The sequence below is a fragment of the Lepisosteus platostomus genome, chromosome 3 (genome assembly GCF_059453375.1).
Source record: "Lepisosteus platostomus isolate fLepPlt1 chromosome 3, fLepPlt1.hap1, whole genome shotgun sequence".
NCBI lineage: Eukaryota > Metazoa > Chordata > Actinopteri > Semionotiformes > Lepisosteidae > Lepisosteus > Lepisosteus platostomus.
The window spans coordinates 75194635-75214307 of record NC_142613.1 but is presented as its reverse complement, the minus strand read 5'-3'; the positions used below and the strand labels follow the sequence as shown (position 1 = coordinate 75214307).

General features: G+C 48.6%; 1 protein-coding gene across 1 annotated transcript in view; it reads left to right on the top strand.

Annotated features, from left to right (window-relative positions):
* The first annotated feature begins 7328 nt into the window (after positions 1-7328).
* slc16a10 (solute carrier family 16 member 10) overlaps positions 7329-19673 on the top strand; it is a 79626-nt gene continuing 67281 nt past the window's right edge. The window contains exon 1 of the mRNA XM_088626826.1: positions 7329-8080. Within this exon, the coding sequence (XP_088482952.1) occupies positions 7699-8080 (382 nt within the window). The 5' untranslated portion in view covers positions 7329-7698. The remainder of the gene's footprint in view (positions 8081-19673) is intronic.

The following is a 19673-nucleotide window of genomic DNA, read 5'->3' as shown; positions in this document are numbered from 1 at the left end:
ATTTAGCCAGGTCGCCAGAGTTAACACCCGGTATCTGCTGCCACCATGTGGGACATTGCTGTGAAACGTCTGTGAGAACAGCGCCATCTTCTGGTCCAGCAGCAGCACTTCACAGCAGGTCTCCCATCCACCCTAGTGCTGTCCAGGTCCAGCCTTGCTTGGCTTATGACGTCTGCTGGCGTCGGCCTGAGGTGGTGGGGCTGTTCTCATTAAGTGCAGTCTTGAGCAGTCCCCGGGGACTGCAGATACTTTTCATTACCCAGATGGCATTATTAAATTACCCTTCTTAACGATCAGCATGGTAAGGAATGAGGTAAACGCTGATTAATTTCACATATGTTTGGAGTTTTATTATACTTGCAAATGAAAGTAGCATTCTCGAGGAAAATGTCAATATTACAATAACCAAAATCCAAACAAAAATCCACGTGCAGTAGTTTACAGTTGCTAAATATGGGCATATATAATAGGAAACAATTACACAAACAGTTCTGATATTTTATGGTAATTTCGCGGCTCAACCGGAAGAGGTCTTAGGTCTGTGATCCCGGGTTCGAGTCTGGGACACGTCACTAAGCGGCCGAGCCAAGCTGAGGGTGGGCTGGGTTCAGGCGCTGTGGTGCTGCCTGTGATATGCCATATGGAAAGGAGCAGGTACAGGTTTATTCCACAGCCGAAATGTTGTGTCTCTTTTCTTTTCCTTTCAGCCTGGAATAAACCTTTACTTAGTTCCAGTAGGGAGCTGCGTCAGCATGCGTAGGCTGCAGAGGAACGGGTAAAGGTTTATTCCCTGCTGAAAAGAGAAGACAAGAAACACAACGTTTCGGCTGCTGAGCCTTCTTAAACCTTTACTTGTGCCTTGGCAGCCTACGCACACTGACGCAGCTCCCTACTCGAACCTCTTCCAGTAGGAAAAGACCAGGGGTCTGGGTTTGGGCAGTCAGAGGTGTCGGCCTGCGCTTCCTCCTTCTCCTTGTTGCTGTGAGCTGAGGCGTGGTAAAACACGCAATGGGTGGGCCCGATCAGGTGGGTGTAATCATAATAATTTACTATTCTAATGTAAAGAAAACTAATGTGGCTCTGGCACAGGCATGGTAAAGAGTTTACAAATACTTCTTGTTCCGTAAACGGACTCTGCTTTGTGGTCTTTTTCCTGTCATAAACTAAAGGGCGCAGTAAATTCACGTCACCATTTCAGTATGGAAATATTTTTTAAAAGACACACAAACTGGGATACAACCTATCAGCCAGACAGTTCTTAATATTTCTGAATCTTTTCATTCAGAACTTCCCCTTCCGTTCCGCCGTGGGGAGAAGCCTGGCAGGGGAAATTCAGCGAGCTTGTTCGGTGCACTGTGGTGACAGAAACTGAACACAAACGTCTACAAAACTATTGCACGCTCATTGTCTTGGTTTAAATGACACTCTTTTTACATACCCACACATTGGTCATGTTTCTGCTTGAGGAGGCTATAATAGAAACTGCTTGAACACCCAGACTCTTTCCGCGCACGGCTTCACCCATGTCAGTCTTCCACCCTGGCCAGGAGAATCCAGTGGCTGATGGGTTTTGCTCCAGTCAGGTCCTTCATCACCAGTGCTACTTGGTGCCTGTAACTGATCTGCATACTGGTTTAGGCTGTGTTTCTCTACTCAGTCCTTGATTTAAAAAAATCCTACTGTGCCTTATTTCTATCAGTAACAGCACACAGAACATAATACACTCTTCACCTTGCTAATTAAGAACTTATACCAGTGGAAACAGCTCTCTCAGACAGCTCTCCCGGTGAAGCAGAGTTTCTACGTCTGCGTGAGTCTGACTGGTTATGTTCCAGCTCGCACACCTGAGTGAGAGGAGTCCTGAAACTCCTGAATTAGCATGCCAATCGCAAGTCTCCTTCGCTTTTTAAAGAGCTGAAAGCAAACTTATAAAAAGACCTCACACCTATCCCTTTTCTAACCACTTTATGCAGTACAGGGTTGCAGGGCAGCCGGAGCCTGACTGGACACAGTCCACTGCAGGACACAGACACTCACTCACTCACACCAGGGGCACTTTTCCCAGAAGCCAATTAACCCACCAGCACGTCTTCAGACTCCTGCAGCCCTGAATTGAAAGAAGCAGTCAGGAAATGGGTAGAGGGACAGATGTCTTTGGACTGTGACTGTGCTCAACCCCCACGAACACAGGGAGAACATACAGACTCCACACAGACAGCAACCAGGTCAAGAATTGAACCAGGGCCCCAGCACTGCTAACCAGTGTGTCACGGAGCTGCCCAATAGCCATGAGAAATTGACATAAATTAGCCTGTGAAAGAACAAATAACATTGCTGGAACAAACGCCAAAAGACAGAGTGGTTACTTAAGATCAGGACTGAGTCACACGGTCCCATATGAAAAAACCACAGTGTCCTGGGGCCACCCACACCTGCTGGTTCTCACTGCAGCAAAATCCTTAACTGGGTGGGACCTTTGCAAATGTTTTTGTTCTGCTCAGAGGTTGGAGATCTTAAATTACTTAGGAAATGCAGAGGAAAAAAGGCAACTGAACACAAAGAGTTCAAATTAAACCCATTATCGGGTCTTTTAAACTTTTAAATATTTAATTAGGTAGACCAAAATCCAGTGTTTAGGTCTCTAGGACAAGCAATGGGAATCCCTGTATTAGAGGTTTCTTAATATTTCTTTTCCGAGATTATCCTTTGACGCACAGTAATTACAAGTAGTTGTGTGTAAACTAACACTAGGTGTCGCTACAGATCAATTTACTGTTCGTCGTAAAAGGTGCCTTTCAGTGCCATTGGTGGTAGCGTTCCTGTGTTGCTCCGTATTAATATAAAACAATAATATAATAACTAGCGATATTTTACTCCTCGTTAATATGAAGCGTTCACCCACAGAAATTGAAGTATTAACGGCATTTAGTGTAGTCTCCAATTTTACCGGCGGCCGTGTTTCATGACGCAAAACTCATACGTATTCAAATACGCTTTGATTAAATATAATACTTTCAGTATAACCCGTAGAATGTTTAAATATGAGTTTATTCGGATCTATACAGCTCGACAGCTGTAGTAGGATTAAACGCTTTTTTGGTTTGCGGAATGAATGTGTTTGCGGTATGCGTAGCAAACACCTCCCCACGTTTTCAGAAACTGGCGGTCAGTAATGAAAAGTCACGCTCAAACCAGCTTACACGGGTCATGCTTGTTGTTCTGGTGATGGTTGTTTGGATGATTAATTTAGCTGGTTGCTGCTTTTGCCCAAAGCACCTTAGAATTGTGCCAGACTCTCCGGCTGGGCATTTGACTTGAGTGAATCACATTTCTCGAAGTAACAGTTTGTCCATACTGCAGTAAGCCACGACAGCTCAACAGCAAACGCGCTGGCTTCTGATTACAAGCTTGTTATAGCCCTAGAACAGGACAGAAAGGGTCAGAGTCACACGAAACACCACCTTTAAACTGGGGCAAAACATCCATTACTGGTGAGGGCCACACAAGCTAACTAACCTGTGCTTTTTGCAGAAAACCCCCTGCCCCTCAACCCACCAGCCTTATAAATGACACATATTATTCAGTATGGTGAATTTATACAGGGTGTATCAATTAAATAGAGTAGAAAATGCAGCAGGAAATATATCTTTTTTTAATTTTCCAAAGAATAACTTCGGTAATTTGTTGCTCAGAGTATAAAAATGATCAAGATTTTTATGATGACTTTTTACATTTATTTTGGAGTGCATCCCTGAATTTTCTGTTATATTGTCGTTGCCAGTTGTTTTCACGTTCAGGAGAATCGTGGCTGAGCTTGTTCACTTGATTCAAGACCGTACAGGAAGATAAAAAAAAAAAGTTGGGACTACCTCACAATATGAGTAGAGAAATTAAGATAAACAGGACAATAATAAATTGCAGTAAAGGAAACAAGGTAATGGAAACCAGTCCTTTCAGCAGTTTACAGTAATAACATTAAGCAAATCATATTAATGTTTCAGGGGGCAGAGTGCTGGCTCTGTGGCTCAGGATCTGCGCCTGTGGCTGGATGATGGCTGGTTCAAATCCCGCGGCTGGCAGAGGAATCCTACTCTGTTGGGCCCCTGAGCAAGGCCCTGAACCCCATCTGCTCCAGGGGTGCTGTATAAATGGCAGACCCTGTGATCCGACCCCAAGCTTCTCTCTCCCTGTCTGTGTGTCTCCTGGAGAGCGAGCTGGGGAATGCGAAAAGACAAATTCCTAATGCAAGAAATTGTATAGGGCCAATAAAGTGATGATATAATAATTCACCATATTACTGGAGTAGCCATATTTCATGTCGTGCTAATACATTTCAATACATAAAACATTTTGATTGCTGTTTATCGTGCATATCATGGTGATATAATTGCCCCTGATTTATCATACTTTTACCACGATTTCACTAATTGATTACTCCACGGCACCACCGTGCTTTGACACCACATGTTCCAAAGTACAAAACCCGAGTTTTCCTCAGTTAAGAGTTGTTCAACCAAAGAGCAGGGTGCCGGACAGAGTCAGTATTATTCCGGGGCGAGTTACGATGTAGACAAAGTGGAGTCACAAAGGGAAACAACAGATATGATGACACTCGGGGGCGGTAAAATGAATCAATAACATTACAAAAGGGCTGGCGCACAGCAATATTGGGAGTGAAACGCAAGTGTCACACAAAATGGACACGACGACAAAACGTGAAGTAGGAGCAGTAGGACTGAAAGTGGTGCTCACATCCTGCAGGTGAGGAGGCCAGGCCAGGGGCAGCTCTAGGCAATGAAGGGGTTCGGGGGGGGGGGCAGAAGAGGAGATGGGGGGGGTGGAGAGACGAGACTTGATGCGGGCAGGAACGACGGGGGGGAGACGGCTGTAGGCAAGTGGAAAAAAACTGGGGTTTGGATGGGAGGTGCAAGGCAACAGAGGCTCAGTGGAGGGGCTGGCGCTGGCAGCAATGGGTTGGGATGAGCACAACAAACGCAAAAAAGGGGTTCGAGCAGGAGGCCGGTGCTGTCGGGGACAGTAGACTAGACCCAGTCGGGCTCGGAGAGGGAGGGCAGAGGAGCGACGCCGTGGGGGTGGGGTGGGGAAATCCAGGAGAAAAGAGACCGGGAAGAGAAAAGGAGGAAAAGGAAGTGGGGACTATGAGGCACTAAACTGAAGATGGTGGCGGGGCACCAAGGAAGAGCCAGCAGTAGTAAAAAAAAAACAGAACGAAAGATTGGAAGATTTTCAGTCTGAACAGAGGAACATAAGAAGGAGGTGCAGTGGCTCTGTGGCTCAGGATCTGCGCCTGTGGCTGGAAGGTTTCTGGTTTGTATCCCGCAGCCGGCAGAGGAATCCTAGTCCTTTGGGCCCCTGAGCAAGGCCCTTCACCCCAACTGCTCCAGGGGCGCTGTACAATAGCTGACCCTGTGCTCTGACCCCCAACTTCTCTCCCTGTCTGTGTGTCTCATGGAGAGCAGGCTGGGGTATGGGGACTTCATCAATCCTTTGACTTGTATCAGGACTCCTCATCCTCTTCTCTGCTGAAGACTAGAAATGTTCAGTTCCTACAGCCTGTCAGTGTAGGACACTCCTTCCAGCCCAGGAATGTATCTGGTTTATAGTCTTCTCTAAGTGGATTCTAGAGCTGCAGTATCCTTTCTAGAACGTGGTGACCGAATTTATCCACAGTTTTCTGAATGAGACCTTAGTCCATAATACAGTTTTAACCTAACATCCCTTGAGTTAAGTTCTGCAGTTCTAACTAAATAATACTGATGTATTTTTAATTGCTACCCCACATTTTCTAGATGTACGGTAAACGATAAGTCAGCATAAACAGCCAACTCTTCTTCATCAGTTGCCCCTCCTGTCGTAGTGTTTCCCATTTTGTATTTATAGTTCATGTTTCTGCTACCTGCACGCAGAACCCTGCTCTTGTCTACTGTAAACGTCTTCCGCCAGGTGTCTAAACAGTCTTGAATCTTATCTAAATCTTTTTTTTGTAATTTCCTTTGTTGCTTCCACAACAAAGTGCTTGCCTGTGTGCACCGTCGAATTTCCTATCATCTGCAAACTTGCCTAGTTTACTAACTGAACTTGAACCTAGATCACTGGTATAAAATGGAAGACCAGTGGTCCCAGTACAGAGCTCTGTGGTACTCCACACTCGAAACAAACAAGAAAAGCTTTCAAGCTGTGGGCAGGGATGAGAGGACCTAGGACAGTGTCTGAAGAAGAGCAGAAGCTGTACTAGGAGACCTGCTTCATGTGTTTAGCAAGGCAGGAGGAAAGCAGAACTCAGACTTGTCAAAATATCCCAGGTTAGTGAATGTTGGCAGGAGACTAGAGAGTTTCACAGGGTCAAAAGCGGCAGGGAGATCAAAAATGAATTAAGACTGAGCAGGGGGAGACCAGACGAGTTTTGCAAAGAGAGTCAGTAATGGAGAAGACAACAGCTTCAGTCGAGCAGACTGGACAAAAGCCAGACTGCAGAGGATCAAGCAGCAAACTCGACAAGAGGAAAGCAGAGTGCTGACCGCGCGGCGTGTGCTCGAGGGCTTCAGACAGAAAGAGAAGGAGACGAGACAGTGGTTCTGAAGGAGTGTGGGCTCAATTGGAGGTGTGATGCATGCCTGTTTAAAATCAGGAAGGACACAGAGGTGTTAGTGGTGGGAGAGGAGAGAAAGGGATCGAACAGGCTGAGCACGGGGGTGGCTGGGTGAAGCCAGAGATGAAGTGGGGGGGTGTAATTCGGATAGAAGAGCGTCCTCAAGAGTTGCTTTTCTCGAGCGGTCTGATGGCCAGCAGGTCAGAAGCGCGGCGGCGGCAGACACGGGGACCCGTCAGGTCGGGGCCAGGCCGAGCTGACGTCCCTCAGCACAGGCAGCAGACCGAGATCAGACAGGTGGAGGGGTACTGTGTCCCTGCTGCCCGTACGAGTTACCCGCCCTGGCAGCTGCAGGTTTTAACAGTTGGCGCCTGTTGACCCACCCCCCCGGAGTAAAAAAAAAGAAACACTGCTAGAGAGAAGCAGAAAAAGTGCAGCGATTTGGAATCTAGTTCTAGTACAGGAGCAGAAGAAGAATAGAACTGTAGCTGCAGCGTTAAGTGGAGCACCGGATAAAACCAGAGCGCTATGCTGAGCTGTTCTGCTTTTTCTTTCTCATAAGGCTCTGCAATATTACTCTGCATTACTCTGCAGTGTAACAGACAGCATCGCGGATCCAATCGGAGAACACAAAACCTACCCCACACACACACACAAAAAAGGCGTGAGCTGTCCCTGCAATTGCCCCCGCCCCCGTCGCTGAAGTATCTATTTATACAATATTGCAACACTCGCTTCTGCTACTGCACAAGGCGAGCAGACCCGGGGTGGCGAGAGCTGCGAGCGCCCGTGGAATTCGGAGGAGCAGAGAGGCTCGAGAGCAAAAACCCTGCGTGGGTTTGTCCTTCGGCGTCAGGAAATGGTGAAGGCGGAGTAGGCAAAACCTTTACAGAGCGCCGTCTTCGCGGGCATCCAACCCTCTCCGAGAGCTTGTACCGGAGAGCGGCGCAGCAGCGGGACAGGCAGGGTCCGCTCTGCAAGGCAGACGCGGCGTGCAGCGAGACTGCTCCCCCTCCAGGACTCACCCCCAAAAGGGCTCGGGTGCATATGGTGTGTGGCCGCGGAGGTGCTCCGAGACCAGCGCCAAGATGACAGAGGGCACCGACCCCGAGCGCGCTGCCGCCGCAGGCACCAGCACCGCGCTGCCCGCGGAGGGGCCGGCGAGGAAAGCGGAAGACCAGCCTCTCGACGAGGACGGGAGTCGGGAGAACGGGGGGAGCCGGGGGACCCCGCCGGGCAGCGCCGGCGGGGCGGACGGGGCCGCCGAGCCGGAGTTCGTGCACCCCGAGGGCGGATGGGGCTGGGTCGTGATGCTGGCGGCCATGTGGTGTAACGGGTCGGTGTTCGGCATCCAGAACTCCTTCGGCATCCTGTTCGTCTCGCTGCTGGAGGAGTTCGGCACCGGGGCCGAGTCCGGAGCCTGCACGCCGCCATGCGTCTCCCAGGACGAGGACCTCAAGTTTAAGACATGTGAGTGTCCCGGCGGCCGGGGGGACTGGCGGGAGGGAGAGGTGGAGAGGGGGGCATGCAGCTCTCCAGGTGTTTCGCACAACAGCCGCTCAAAATGTCTGCATCTCGGCGCCCCCGGAGGTGAGCGGTTTCCCTCTCGGGAGAGCTCTGCCACCCCCGTTACAGTGGCGCTGCGCGAAGCTCCCACGCGTGTTACCGCCAGCGTGTGAGAAACTCGGGATGCGTGCTCCACGACAAGCAAGCACCCAGACAAAAGCACACGACGAAGCCCTCGACTGTGCAGTTACGTGGTTTAGTTCCTGCAGAGTAGGGGGCAGCGAATCCGTGTCCTGATGCTGTGGCATGAAGCCGGGATCAACTGGTGGAGGTACAGCCCCTTCATCCGGCCACCGACTGGGGAGAAAGGCATGTCTTTTAAATCCATTAGATAGACAGAACCTGTTTTGTAACGCGATGGTAATGTTAGCTTTAGAGGTACCGTGCCTTCGTATTTGAAGCCCGAGCAGGATGTGTAGGTTGTGTTTTTCCGTTGCTGTATTTAACGGGACAGTGTGCGGGTTGTCTGGACTGATCTGCGCTGAACCCATCACTGTGCGCCGGACAGTATGTGCAACACACGTTTTAAATGAAAAAAACGTGGGGAAATAAACATTACAATGACATGACCTCGAATGCAGATCGCCTCAATCTATTTTTATCTCTTTCCGTCGAGTCCGATTTTTTATTCTGAAGCTTTAAGAAGTTGAATATTCGTAGGATATTAGGATCAGATATTGGTAAATCTGTTAGTATCACAGCGTATATACTGGAACGTGGCTCTAACTGGTATAAGCTAAGAAACTAATACGATTAAAGCAGTCCTTGTTGTTTCTGAACTTTATTTGACATTTGCTTTTAAGCGCGATGCAGGCACAAAGTGATGTCATTTAAAATCTGCGTCGTTTAAAACGGTGCCAACGCACCTCAACGCAGGTTTTTACTGGCAAACGTACAGAAATTTAATTACTAGGCTTGTGCACAGTATATTACATCATTGGAGATCAAAAGGCAGTTAATCCAAAGCAATACTAATCCATGTAGTATGAGTAATACTTCTTAAATAAATTCTGATTGATATAATCTAAGATAAGCCTCGACTAATAAACAATTAGGGCCCTTTCCATGATGAAGTGCAGTCATCACCGACAGTGGCAGTGCTGGACCACAGGCCTGGGCCGAACTAGAAAAAACACACCAGTTCATTTGGATCCTGCCCCCTCGCTCAGCCCACCCTGCTTATCCGAGAAGCTGTGATGCGGTTTAGCCCGTTCCGTGCTTAGTCTCACCTGGCGGTTTGCCTACTGAGCTCTCCTGGGGTAGACCTTGGCCTAGCTCTCGAATTGGGCTTGTCTCCCGCATCCACCTCTTCCAGACACTGGGGCGAGAACCGCGAGCTGACAGCTGGGCTGCGGTCCGTCGGCGGACATTGACTTGCTGTTTGACTTTTCCTTCTTTTCCAACATTCCGCCTTCCGACGTGGCGCCTTGGTGAACGTACCCGCGGCCCCTCTTTCTCCGCGTGTGCTGGGGCCTCTCAGGTTGGCCGCGCTTGCTTGCGGTTTTGGCAGGACGGAGCTCTTGGCTGTCACGGGTGTGTGTGGCTCTGGGATCCAGCTCCGGCTCCGGCTCAGCTTTCTCCTTTTTAACGGAGACTCTCTCCAGCTCGACGTGGTCCCAGCGACGTCTTGCTCCGCTTGACCTGGGCTCCCTTGGAAACGTCGCGCTGAGTATTCCAGAGCGGCTCGGCCTCTGTCGGGGGTTCCTCGTGCCCCCTCTTGTCTCAGGCCCGCTGTGGCGTCACTGTGTCGCTGGTGGTGATTGCCAGCCGACACCTGAGATTCCTCCTGCTGCACCCAGTACAAGGGACGAGAAAGAGAAGCCAGTCTAGGACATCTGTTAAGACTCTCCATGGGGTCTTTAGAGTTTAGAGACAACATCCCTAGTCTGAGCGCCCTTGACCTCCAGCCAGCCTGAGACCTTCATGGCCTGAGCCTTGAGAAGTTCCTGGACCTCACCTGGAGATGTTGGGCCATTTTTGGTGTGTGGCCCTCTCGCCGAGCTCTCTTGGCTTGTTGAGTTCACCCACGGCTGAAGCCCCCGTCCGGTTGTGATGTCCGGCCCTCGGTCTGTGGCTGTGGCCCCTCGTCTTGCAGAGTGTGCAGCGTCGTCCTTGTGCACTTGGTTCCATCTAGAGGGCGCAGCACGAGGTCTGAGTCAGCTTGCTCACAGTGCTCGGGGCTCCGGGCGCCCTGCTGGGTTTCTGCTTGCCGTCACAAGAGTGTACTGTAGGTGCACTCAGCTCTCGTGGGCTCCCGTTCGGCTTGTTCCTGGGATCTTCCTGCGGTCTCGAGAGCCCAACGAGACTTCCAGACATGGCAGCTCCACACTTTGTGCAGCGGCCTTCCTGTTGGCCGTGACCCTTGCCTGCAGGGTGGGGAAGCTTCAGGCGCTCTTGGTCTGGGACTCCTCCCTCTGCATCGCACCCGAGCTGGTCTCTGGCCTTGCCGTGGGGTAATCCAGCCTTCCTGCCCAGGGAGCTCTGTGTTCTCCACACAGCACTCGTTTGACCGGCGGACTGCCCCTAGGTCATGTTTCGGGGTAGGAAGAGGCTCCACCCTCTCCCAGTGCACATTGTCCAATTGGCCCACTGGCTCCTGGGCTTTCACCACCACCCTGCGTGACCTTGACATCAGCCTCCTGTTTGCGACAGCTTGGGTAAACATCTCCGCCCTGGTCATGGCTCTGCTCTTCATGTGAAAGGGAGCACCAGGAGGTCTTCACCTGAACCCTGGGTCCCACAAGAGACAGGCAGAAGCTCCTCATCTGGACCAGCCCCTGCTGGCCTTGAGTTCGGGGTAGAAATTGACAGAGATTGGATTGGACTGATGTAGAAGCTTCACACTGGACTGTTCTGATTTTCTTGTTCAGCGGAGGAAAGTGATGTGTGGCGCTTTCCCCCTGAGAGGAGACAACACAGCGTTTCTTGGATGTATCCTGTCCTGGTGGTAATGGTTATATCATATTAGTGTTCTCTACAGTGGAAAACTGGGCTGCTGCTGCTCTCTTACCTAGTAACTCAGGAGATTTCTGTTTTGTCAGCCTCTTGTTTGGTAACCATGTAGGTTTTAGAACAAACAGAGAAGAACTGCTTTCAGCTGTTGCAGAGGAAGGGATGATTTTAGATCTCGGGCTGCTCTGTCCCTCAAGACTCAAAGTCATGGTTCCAGAGTCCTGGACGTTTCGTGCTGTTTGACTGACAGTGATGGACAATGTTGAGTGAAAGGCTCCTCCTTGATTTAAAGACCAGTGCTTGCTTTTAGGTCGTTTTGTGAGGTGGATGTAGAATAAAATGCCATCTTTAGTCCAAGCTGTAACAACATTAATTTCAGACACAACTGCTTTTGTCAACAAGTTTGTGAAAATGCGGAGCTTTTTGTTTTCTATGATATCTCCCTCTGGGGGTGCCATTTTCTGGATTGAATTATACGATTAGGGTGGTGCAGTGGTCAGTGTCCAGTGTCCAGTGTCCAGTGTCGATGGGCCCTGGGTTCAATTCCAGGGGTCCCATCATGCCTGTAACTTGCAGGGAGAAGCCCTTTGCAGGTGATTTAGAGCAGGATAATGAAGTCCAGGGAGGTGTTTTGAAATCTGGAGTGGAGGTTAAATGAAACTAGTGTAAGTTAATTTGCTGCAAAATGTCTCTTTGGTGTAATTGCAATGCTAGAAAGACATGTGTGAAACTGATCATTTCTCTGTTTACTGGGTAAATAACATCAGTCTTGTCAAAGACCTAAAGTATCGTTTTGATTTGGAATATTTGTTTTTAGAATTCACTTAAAATACAAACAGAGCTGTAATTGTTGTTTTCTGTAAATTATAGGAGTGGTATGTGCAGTGTATGATGTAGGTATTCCTATAATGATTGTTGTAGTAGAGTGAGTGTACTGCTACTTCAGACTGAAGCACCTTTAAAAGAATTGATGAGCTTTAAGTAGATATATTTTGAAAGTATGGTAAGATCTCTAGGTTACTTTCTGTTCACAGTTTGGTGAGGTATTAATGCTTCTGTTGGAAAGGGTTGCTTGAAGGTATAATTGGATTGCATTTTATGTATATCTTTCTTTCATGTTTTTCCCCCAGCTGTCCTTATTTTTCTTGACATCATTGATATTTTGAGGTCCGTCTGTCGTGTTTTTAGCCACCTGCTGCCAGGTGTCCCTTTCTTCACAGCGGAGTGGGTGTTTTTGATAGGAATAAGGTTACTGTAGGGCCACGACTCTCACACAGCTCTTAACCAATGAGACAGGCGTTATGTCAGCTCTTATCTGTGAGTGAAAGGCATAGCTTGGAAATATGGGTGTGGGAGTGCTTTAGTGCTGCTTGAGCAATGTGATGCCAGTGTGCATAAGTATGTGTGTGAGATGGGACTTGCGCTGCTCGGGCTCAGAGTGCACAGAGGTGGATGTGAAAGGAACGTGCTGGTGTCATTAATGTGAAACATGTTGGCGTGCTTCAGAGGGCTTCCTCAGGTTATGCAGCAGTCATGCGGTGCAGGAACCCCAGGCCGTCTCTTGGAAGAAGCACCACGTGAGACAGCTCTGTTCATACACATACTCAAAAACACCTCTGCGGTGAACAGACTTCGTCTCGAACACACCATTAGAGTACAGGTGCATTCCCTGGGATATTTGCAACACAAAACGCATCCAGTTTTTCTTTTGGGCAATGTTGGATTTCATCCATTCTGTATTATAATATTATTTTTGGACTGATGTCATTGAAAAGCCCTGTTTTTTAGTCAGTTTAAGTTACAGAGTTGCACATATGCACCGCACCAGAAGTTAATTAATTTGCAAGATAGGGACCAGCTGATCGCAGGCTCTGATCCTATTTTTCTGCGAACGCTCGGCTTCTTGCAGAGAGCTCGACCCAAAGGGCCGATGGCAGGGCCGGGGCCGTGCTGGAGTTACAGCAGTGAGATCGCCCGCTGGGCAGAGAGGCGCCTTGAGAGGAGCAGTGAGGGAGACTGGCACAGAAGTCCGAAAGCCCAGGTTTCCACAGAGTTGTATCTTAGCATCATCTGTGAATTTTCAGTAATAACAAAGCAAATTACACAGTGTGTGTGAGAGAAGCAGTGATATAAAGCAGATGGGTTTGCACTCAGCAGATCCATGGATGAACTTCAGAAACATAAAGTTGAAGCATGGCCAAAAGGTTTGAGGGAGACCTTAAGGAAAAAATCAGAAGTGAGAGAGAGAGAGAGACAGAGAGCTCTTCAAAGTGCCCAAAATTCAAAGAGTATGAAGTGTACATGGAGCTTCAGGCAGACCTGAAAACAAATGTCAGAGTTGTCAAGGAACAGGCAGTAAATCATATTGCACCAGAGGAAAAAAGTAAAACACTGCATTTAATTCAGTACTGCAACAATAAAGAACTGGCAAAGCTGAGGTATATAGCACGTTCTTCCATACATTCATTATTGGACAGCTGACTTGCAGTCTTCCTCATGCTGCCTTCTCTCAGAAAATGTCTTCTGTGCTCGCTTTATTGTCTCGGTTGTGTTTGAGTCATACAGTGTTGACATTGTCTTGGAAGGGCCATCCAGGGTGTCTCCCATTGCTCACTGGGATAGGCCCCACCTCCCCGAAAAAAAGTGCTAGTGTGTCTGAAATTAATGTCTGTTGTTACATTTTGGATAAATGGATGGAGTGATGACATTGTCTAGTCTTTGCTTAGAGAAGCCTCCATTCTGCCCTAAAGCATGGCAGTAAGACAGTAATATAATTTATTAAAGGACACAACCACGAATGCTTAAACCCTTCTTGTCTTTAACAGTGCTCAGTGCCTTAGTTCAGGAATGATGATGGCTCTGAACATTATTTATATAAAGGTATTGCCTTTTAAACAGAGGTAAGCAAAAAATATGGAAAATGGATGGAAAAGAGCACTATAAAACACTGATTAAATTTAATATAATTAAATATTATATTGAATAGTTCTTATTAAAGTACTTAAAATGTATAGTTATGGATATTGAACAACTAAGTTAGCAAGAAAGTTTCTGGTGAAGCTCCTTGCTTGTTTTGCTTTTGAACTCTAGCATTAAAAACACAGATGTGTCGAACACAAAATGACGCACTAAAAGATGGTTATCTTGCGCTGTGCTCTGCCAAGAGTTCTTTAAACTCTTACACACATGGAGCCTGATATCCTCATTTCCTGTGCTGGTGACATGGTCTTCCTGTGAGGGCGATCTGCTGCAAAGACAAATGTAAAGCCCAGACAGTAGTGCTCCAGTGGTCTCCTTATACCTGTAGCACAGGAAGCGACAACAACTACAGGAAACCCTCTGCTGCCAGGTTAGACTGGCATCGGGCTCCACAAACTCCAAATGAATTCCAGCATGTGAAAACGTGCTGTTCCGTTGAGCGATAAATATTGACGATTTTTCGTTTAGTTCTTGCTTCTATGGAAAGTGTATGCAGTAGTTATGTGTGTTTAGTGGCAGGTGGTGTTTGCCTTGACCTCTGCCTTGAAGGATCAGTTCTGTTCCAGGCAGTGAGAGCTCTGTGGCTGTCTCTCTGATGTCAGGAAGAGAGGAAGACACGTTCACTTCATTGTGGGGACAGCAGGAACGTGTTCGAGAAGGATAGCACCAGTTATACGCTCCATTAGTAACCCGAGCCAGAAGTATAGAGTTTCAACTCTTGGCGTTATCATATAGGAAAATCGTGTTCTTAATTATTTGGCACAAAGGTGTTTGTGCTATATGGAATTAACTGACTCACATTGTGTCACCTGGTGTCATTTCATTTCATTTGCAGGATGTGGTTGTTAACAGACTGATCAGGAAAATACATATGAGAAAGAAATCTGATTATGTGGGCACTTTGATTCAACATGTTTAATCAGGAGGCATTCCAAATTTAAAGTTGATCGTTCCTAATGTTTTCAGTAGTTATATTTTGCATTTTGTAATAAATGTGAAATCAAATTAAATTAAATTAAATGAGCCTTCCAAATCACAGATTTTTCATAAAACTACACTTCTTGCAATACTGAAACGCACTGTATTTCTAAATAAAACTAATGTACAAAATAAAGTGAAACCCTTGACGTGAGAGGAGACAGAGATGACTTATATCCCTGTGCTGAAAATCTAGGCGGGAGACAACACATATTACACGGTGGCTGACAAATTATGTCACAGCATTTAACATCTCCAGCGCTGTGGAAAGTGAAATGAAAATCCCCCAGAAGTACCACTTAATCCAATTAGCTTCACCCTCTCTTCGGGCTCGGCTGCAGCTCAGCTACAGCCAGCGCCAAAGCACTTTGATCCCCCATTCAGTCTGCCCACCGCAAGGGATGAAAAAATGATTACAGACTAATCTCTGGGTAATTGATCCCCCATCGGAACTGCAAAGCCAACCGGTTGCGACAGCACCACGCTATCTTGTCTGATCTCATTGCTCATGCTGGTTTAGTACCATGTAAATACTGTCAGTATCATGAGGAGGGACTGGGATGTGGCTGTGTTCGCTGGGCAGGTGTTTCGGTGTCTGGAGGAAGGAGGTTAAGTGCAGATCAGCGCTGGATGAGCGCTCTGAGGTTGGGCTGTGTCCCTTTCTGTGCCTCTCACGCCAAAGAGCACTCCATCCTAATGAGCAGTTTTTCAGGTTCAAAACACTGGGCTAGACACTGGCTTCGCAGAACAGCAGTGGCGTTCCAGAAGTGCCTCGCACCCAGTAGAAAAGCACTGATATTGATTCTAATCAAATCTTACACTGAATTCAAATGTATGGAAGCATGTTTGCAATGATATATTGTGTGTGTATGTGTTTTGTGTATCTTGAAGTCTACATTTTATGTTATACCGTAGCATTTATTGCAATACTGTATATATATATATTGAATACAAAAAGGACAGAAAACACTTTTTCCTTTCATTGTGCTAACTGAGACACTTGTCATGAGTTGAAATGCCATGCTTAAGATTATTTCCCCGTTTTTAATTTTCAGGTTGTAGCTGTGGGTGAGTCACGGTAGGGCAGTGGTCGGCCGTGGGTTCAATTTCGGACCTGGGGGTGCTGTCTGTGTGGAGTTTGTATGTTCTCCCGGGGTTCATGTGGGCTTCCTGCTGGTGCTCTGGTTTCTTCTCACAGTCCAAAGACATGCTGGTGGGTAAATTGGTTAATGGGAAAAGTGGCTCTGCTGCGAGCTTGTCTGTGTCTGCCTTGCGATGGACTGGCGTCCTGCCCAGAGTGTGCCCTGCCTTGCGCGCTTGCCAGGACAGGCTGCAGCTCCCTCTTGACGCTGAGCTGACCTCCTGTGAGTGCACGCTTCCAGGATCAAGTCGTGTGTAGACGTGTGGGGGTGGCGGTCCGAGGAAGGCGGTTGTGCTGCTGGGGGGGGTCTTGTGGGAGCCGTGGCGGCGGGAGGGGAGTGCCCAGGCCCGTGCTAGGCGTTGTGAAAGGGGCCGCTGTCAGCCGAGCCGGCGGTGGCAGTGGAGGAGGGCGGAGCCCGAGGTTCAGCGGCAGGGAAGAGCAAACAGCCCAGCCCCCGCGCGCTGGCTGCCTGGCCTTCACATCGGGTCACAACAACAGGCCTTTCTCTCTCTGTCCAGACCCGGTGGAAATGAACAGCCCGCTTTCTGAATATGGAAACATTTAAACCTGCCTAGGCTGACTTAGGCGACAGGGGAGAAAGCAAGCCTGTCATTTCAAAAAGAAAACGAGGAGGTAAGAGTCTGGGAACGCGTTGTCTGATTTTAGGCCCTGTGGCCTGCTCGGCTCGCCCAGGAAAACTGCAGCAAGTGGTGCTGGCGGACCAGTAGGTGGCGCTGTGCTCTCCGGCCCACAGACTTTCAAGACCAGTGTGCCGGGGTGGTGAACAGGGAGGGGGTACTGCGGTCAGTGTTAAGTGTTAAGTGTTAAATGTTAAGCTAGGGCGCTGTTTGTAGGAGTCAGGGTGTTAACTCTGCTGTTCCGGGGCACCCACACTCTGGTCTTGAACAGTCTGGTCTAGCTGAAGCTCCCCCTTCATCAGTTCCAGCCTGCTCTGCCCTCTCTGCCTGCTGTGCCCCGCAGGACCGGGGCCGCTGGCGCTCAGTGGCTGCCAGAGGCCTGAGCGCCTGGCTGTGCTTCAGCTGTGGTGAAGAGGCTCCTCTCCTCTATATACAGTGTTCTGGGTCGACAGGCACTGCACAGGTGGAAAGAATCGCTGGGTTACTGGCGTATCAGATTGGTCTTGCACAGGTTCAATCACTGGTGCCTATCCTGTTAACTCCTCACTTTGTCCAGTGAGATGCCACTGCAGTGCTGAAGAATATATCAGTATCGCACAGTCAAAGGTGTAGTGCCCAATGTTCTAGTACAGTAGATTCAAGATTCAAGATTTCTTTATGTGCTATATACAACAAGTGTGTTGGACAATAGACGTTATAATACAGCCAAGACAGGACATAGTGCAAACAGCGCAGCACCTCAAAGTGCAGGTGCTAATTTGTGCAGGTGCTGATTTGAGCTGTTTATGATGCGGACTGCCTGGGGGAAGAAACTGTTTTTGAATCTATTGGTCAGTGTTCTGATACTGCGATGCCTCCTGCCAGGACCCAGGGGTGAAAACAGGTCGTGGCCGGGGTGAACTGGGTCATAGCTGAATCGAGTATGGCTCGAGCCCGGTTGTGGCAGTAATAAGAATCTATTTGTCTTCTTGCAGTTAAGCCTAATAAATACTCCAGAACATGAATGTTCTGCTGTATTAAATGGGTACTGTGAGATGAATATCCTCGCTTTCTCGATTAAGCAGCAAGAACCAGCCTGTCTCTCCTCACAGTAACAGAGACGCTGTGTATCGAGATAAATCGCCTCTTCTGCCTTCTAGTGGCTGCAAATGGTAATACGGCTGGGATGGATGCTAACTGTTACAGTATTTCCTGGAGAAAAAAAAATGGACAAGATTACCATGCCGAGCCCAGTGATGCCCATCTCAGCTGGTCTTCCTGCGGCAGGGACAGAGCCCCCGCAGTGAGGAGGGTCTCTCTGTGACGGCGGGTGTATCATCTGTGGCTCCCTGGTCACATGACTAGCGTTTGGCGCAAGGGAGAGCAGGCTGGTACTCGGAAGTTCGGGGGTGTCAGGGGGTGTATCTCTACCTTCCCTAACCACACTCGGAAGATGCTGAAAAAAGCCCAAGGGTGCGTGACAGGGAAAGAGACCAGCACCCCAGCGCCAGCCCCCAGTCTCGCTGCGCTGAGAGACAAGACCAGCGCTTCACCAGGCCGGGCCCAGTCACCCCAGCGCCAGCCCCCAGTCCCGCTGCGCTGAGAGACGAGACCAGCGCTTCACCAGGCCGGGCCCAGTCACCCCAGCGCCAGCCCCCAGTCCCGCTGCGCTGAGAGACAAGACCAGCGCTTCACCAGGCCGGGCCCAGTCACCCCAGCGCCAGCCCCCAGTCCCGCTGCGCTGAGAGACAAGACCAGCGCTTCACCAGGCCGGGCCCAGTCACCCCAGCGCCAGCCCCCAGTCCCGCTGCGCTGAGAGACAAGACCAGCGCTTCACCAGGCCGGGCCCAGTCACCCCAGCGCCAGCCCCCAGTGCAGAGCGCACCCGTGTTAACAGATAAGAGCCCTCACGAAAGGAGCCCTCTTGTACAGTTTAGAAAACTACCTCTGTAAGTGCCTTAAGTCACTGGATTTTGAATTTTGCTCAGGGTGACTTAGGATTCCTTTCAATGTAAAACGAGCCTGAACGTAAACTCTTAATGTGTATTTAATCATATGGAGGCCAGATGTTTTCTGACGATTTCACAGTCATGGAAGTGTTGCAGACAGACTTGACTGGACTGGAAACGGGTTTTGTTTTGCATGTCTTTTAAATACGTATGGAAAAGATCATAACATGCAAAAATCGTCACTTCTCATTTAAACTGTGGAATGAAGCAGGTTTACGCCAGACTTGTGCAACACTACTTCTGACTGCACCCACTGCCTCCCACCTCCGAAATCCAAGTACAAGTACGTTCCATGCCGCAGTTGTCTGAGGTCTGGAGGTCAGTCAGATCACCTAAACTCTACTTACTTGAAACTCGAAATCTTGGGGTGGAGGAGTACAGGGTTTACACCAGTGGACGCCGATCAGTCACTGATTGCAGGCAGTTTTTAATAAGCACAAATTTCAGGTGCAAAGGAGACCAGATAAGACACATCCAGGCTGTACTTGAAGTTGGCCGGCAGTGTGCATGACTAAGTTAAAAAAAAACGTTCTTGTACAGCATGTACAGCTGAGTTTTGGTTAATGATTCACGGGGCTTTGATCCTTAGCTTTTTGATGTGAGCTTGACATTAGGGCAGGGTGAAGGTTGTTAAAAGAAGAGATAAGAAAAAGGTAAATACTGTTACAGACTCCTGGTGTCCAGTGCTTTTTTCCTGAGTATAGGGTCATTATAGTCAATATCACCCCATACTAGAAAGTGTCAGAAAAGATCATCATTATTAACAACTACAACACAGTAGGGAGAGCTAATCAGGAAGCATGTCTTTAAGTTGACATCAT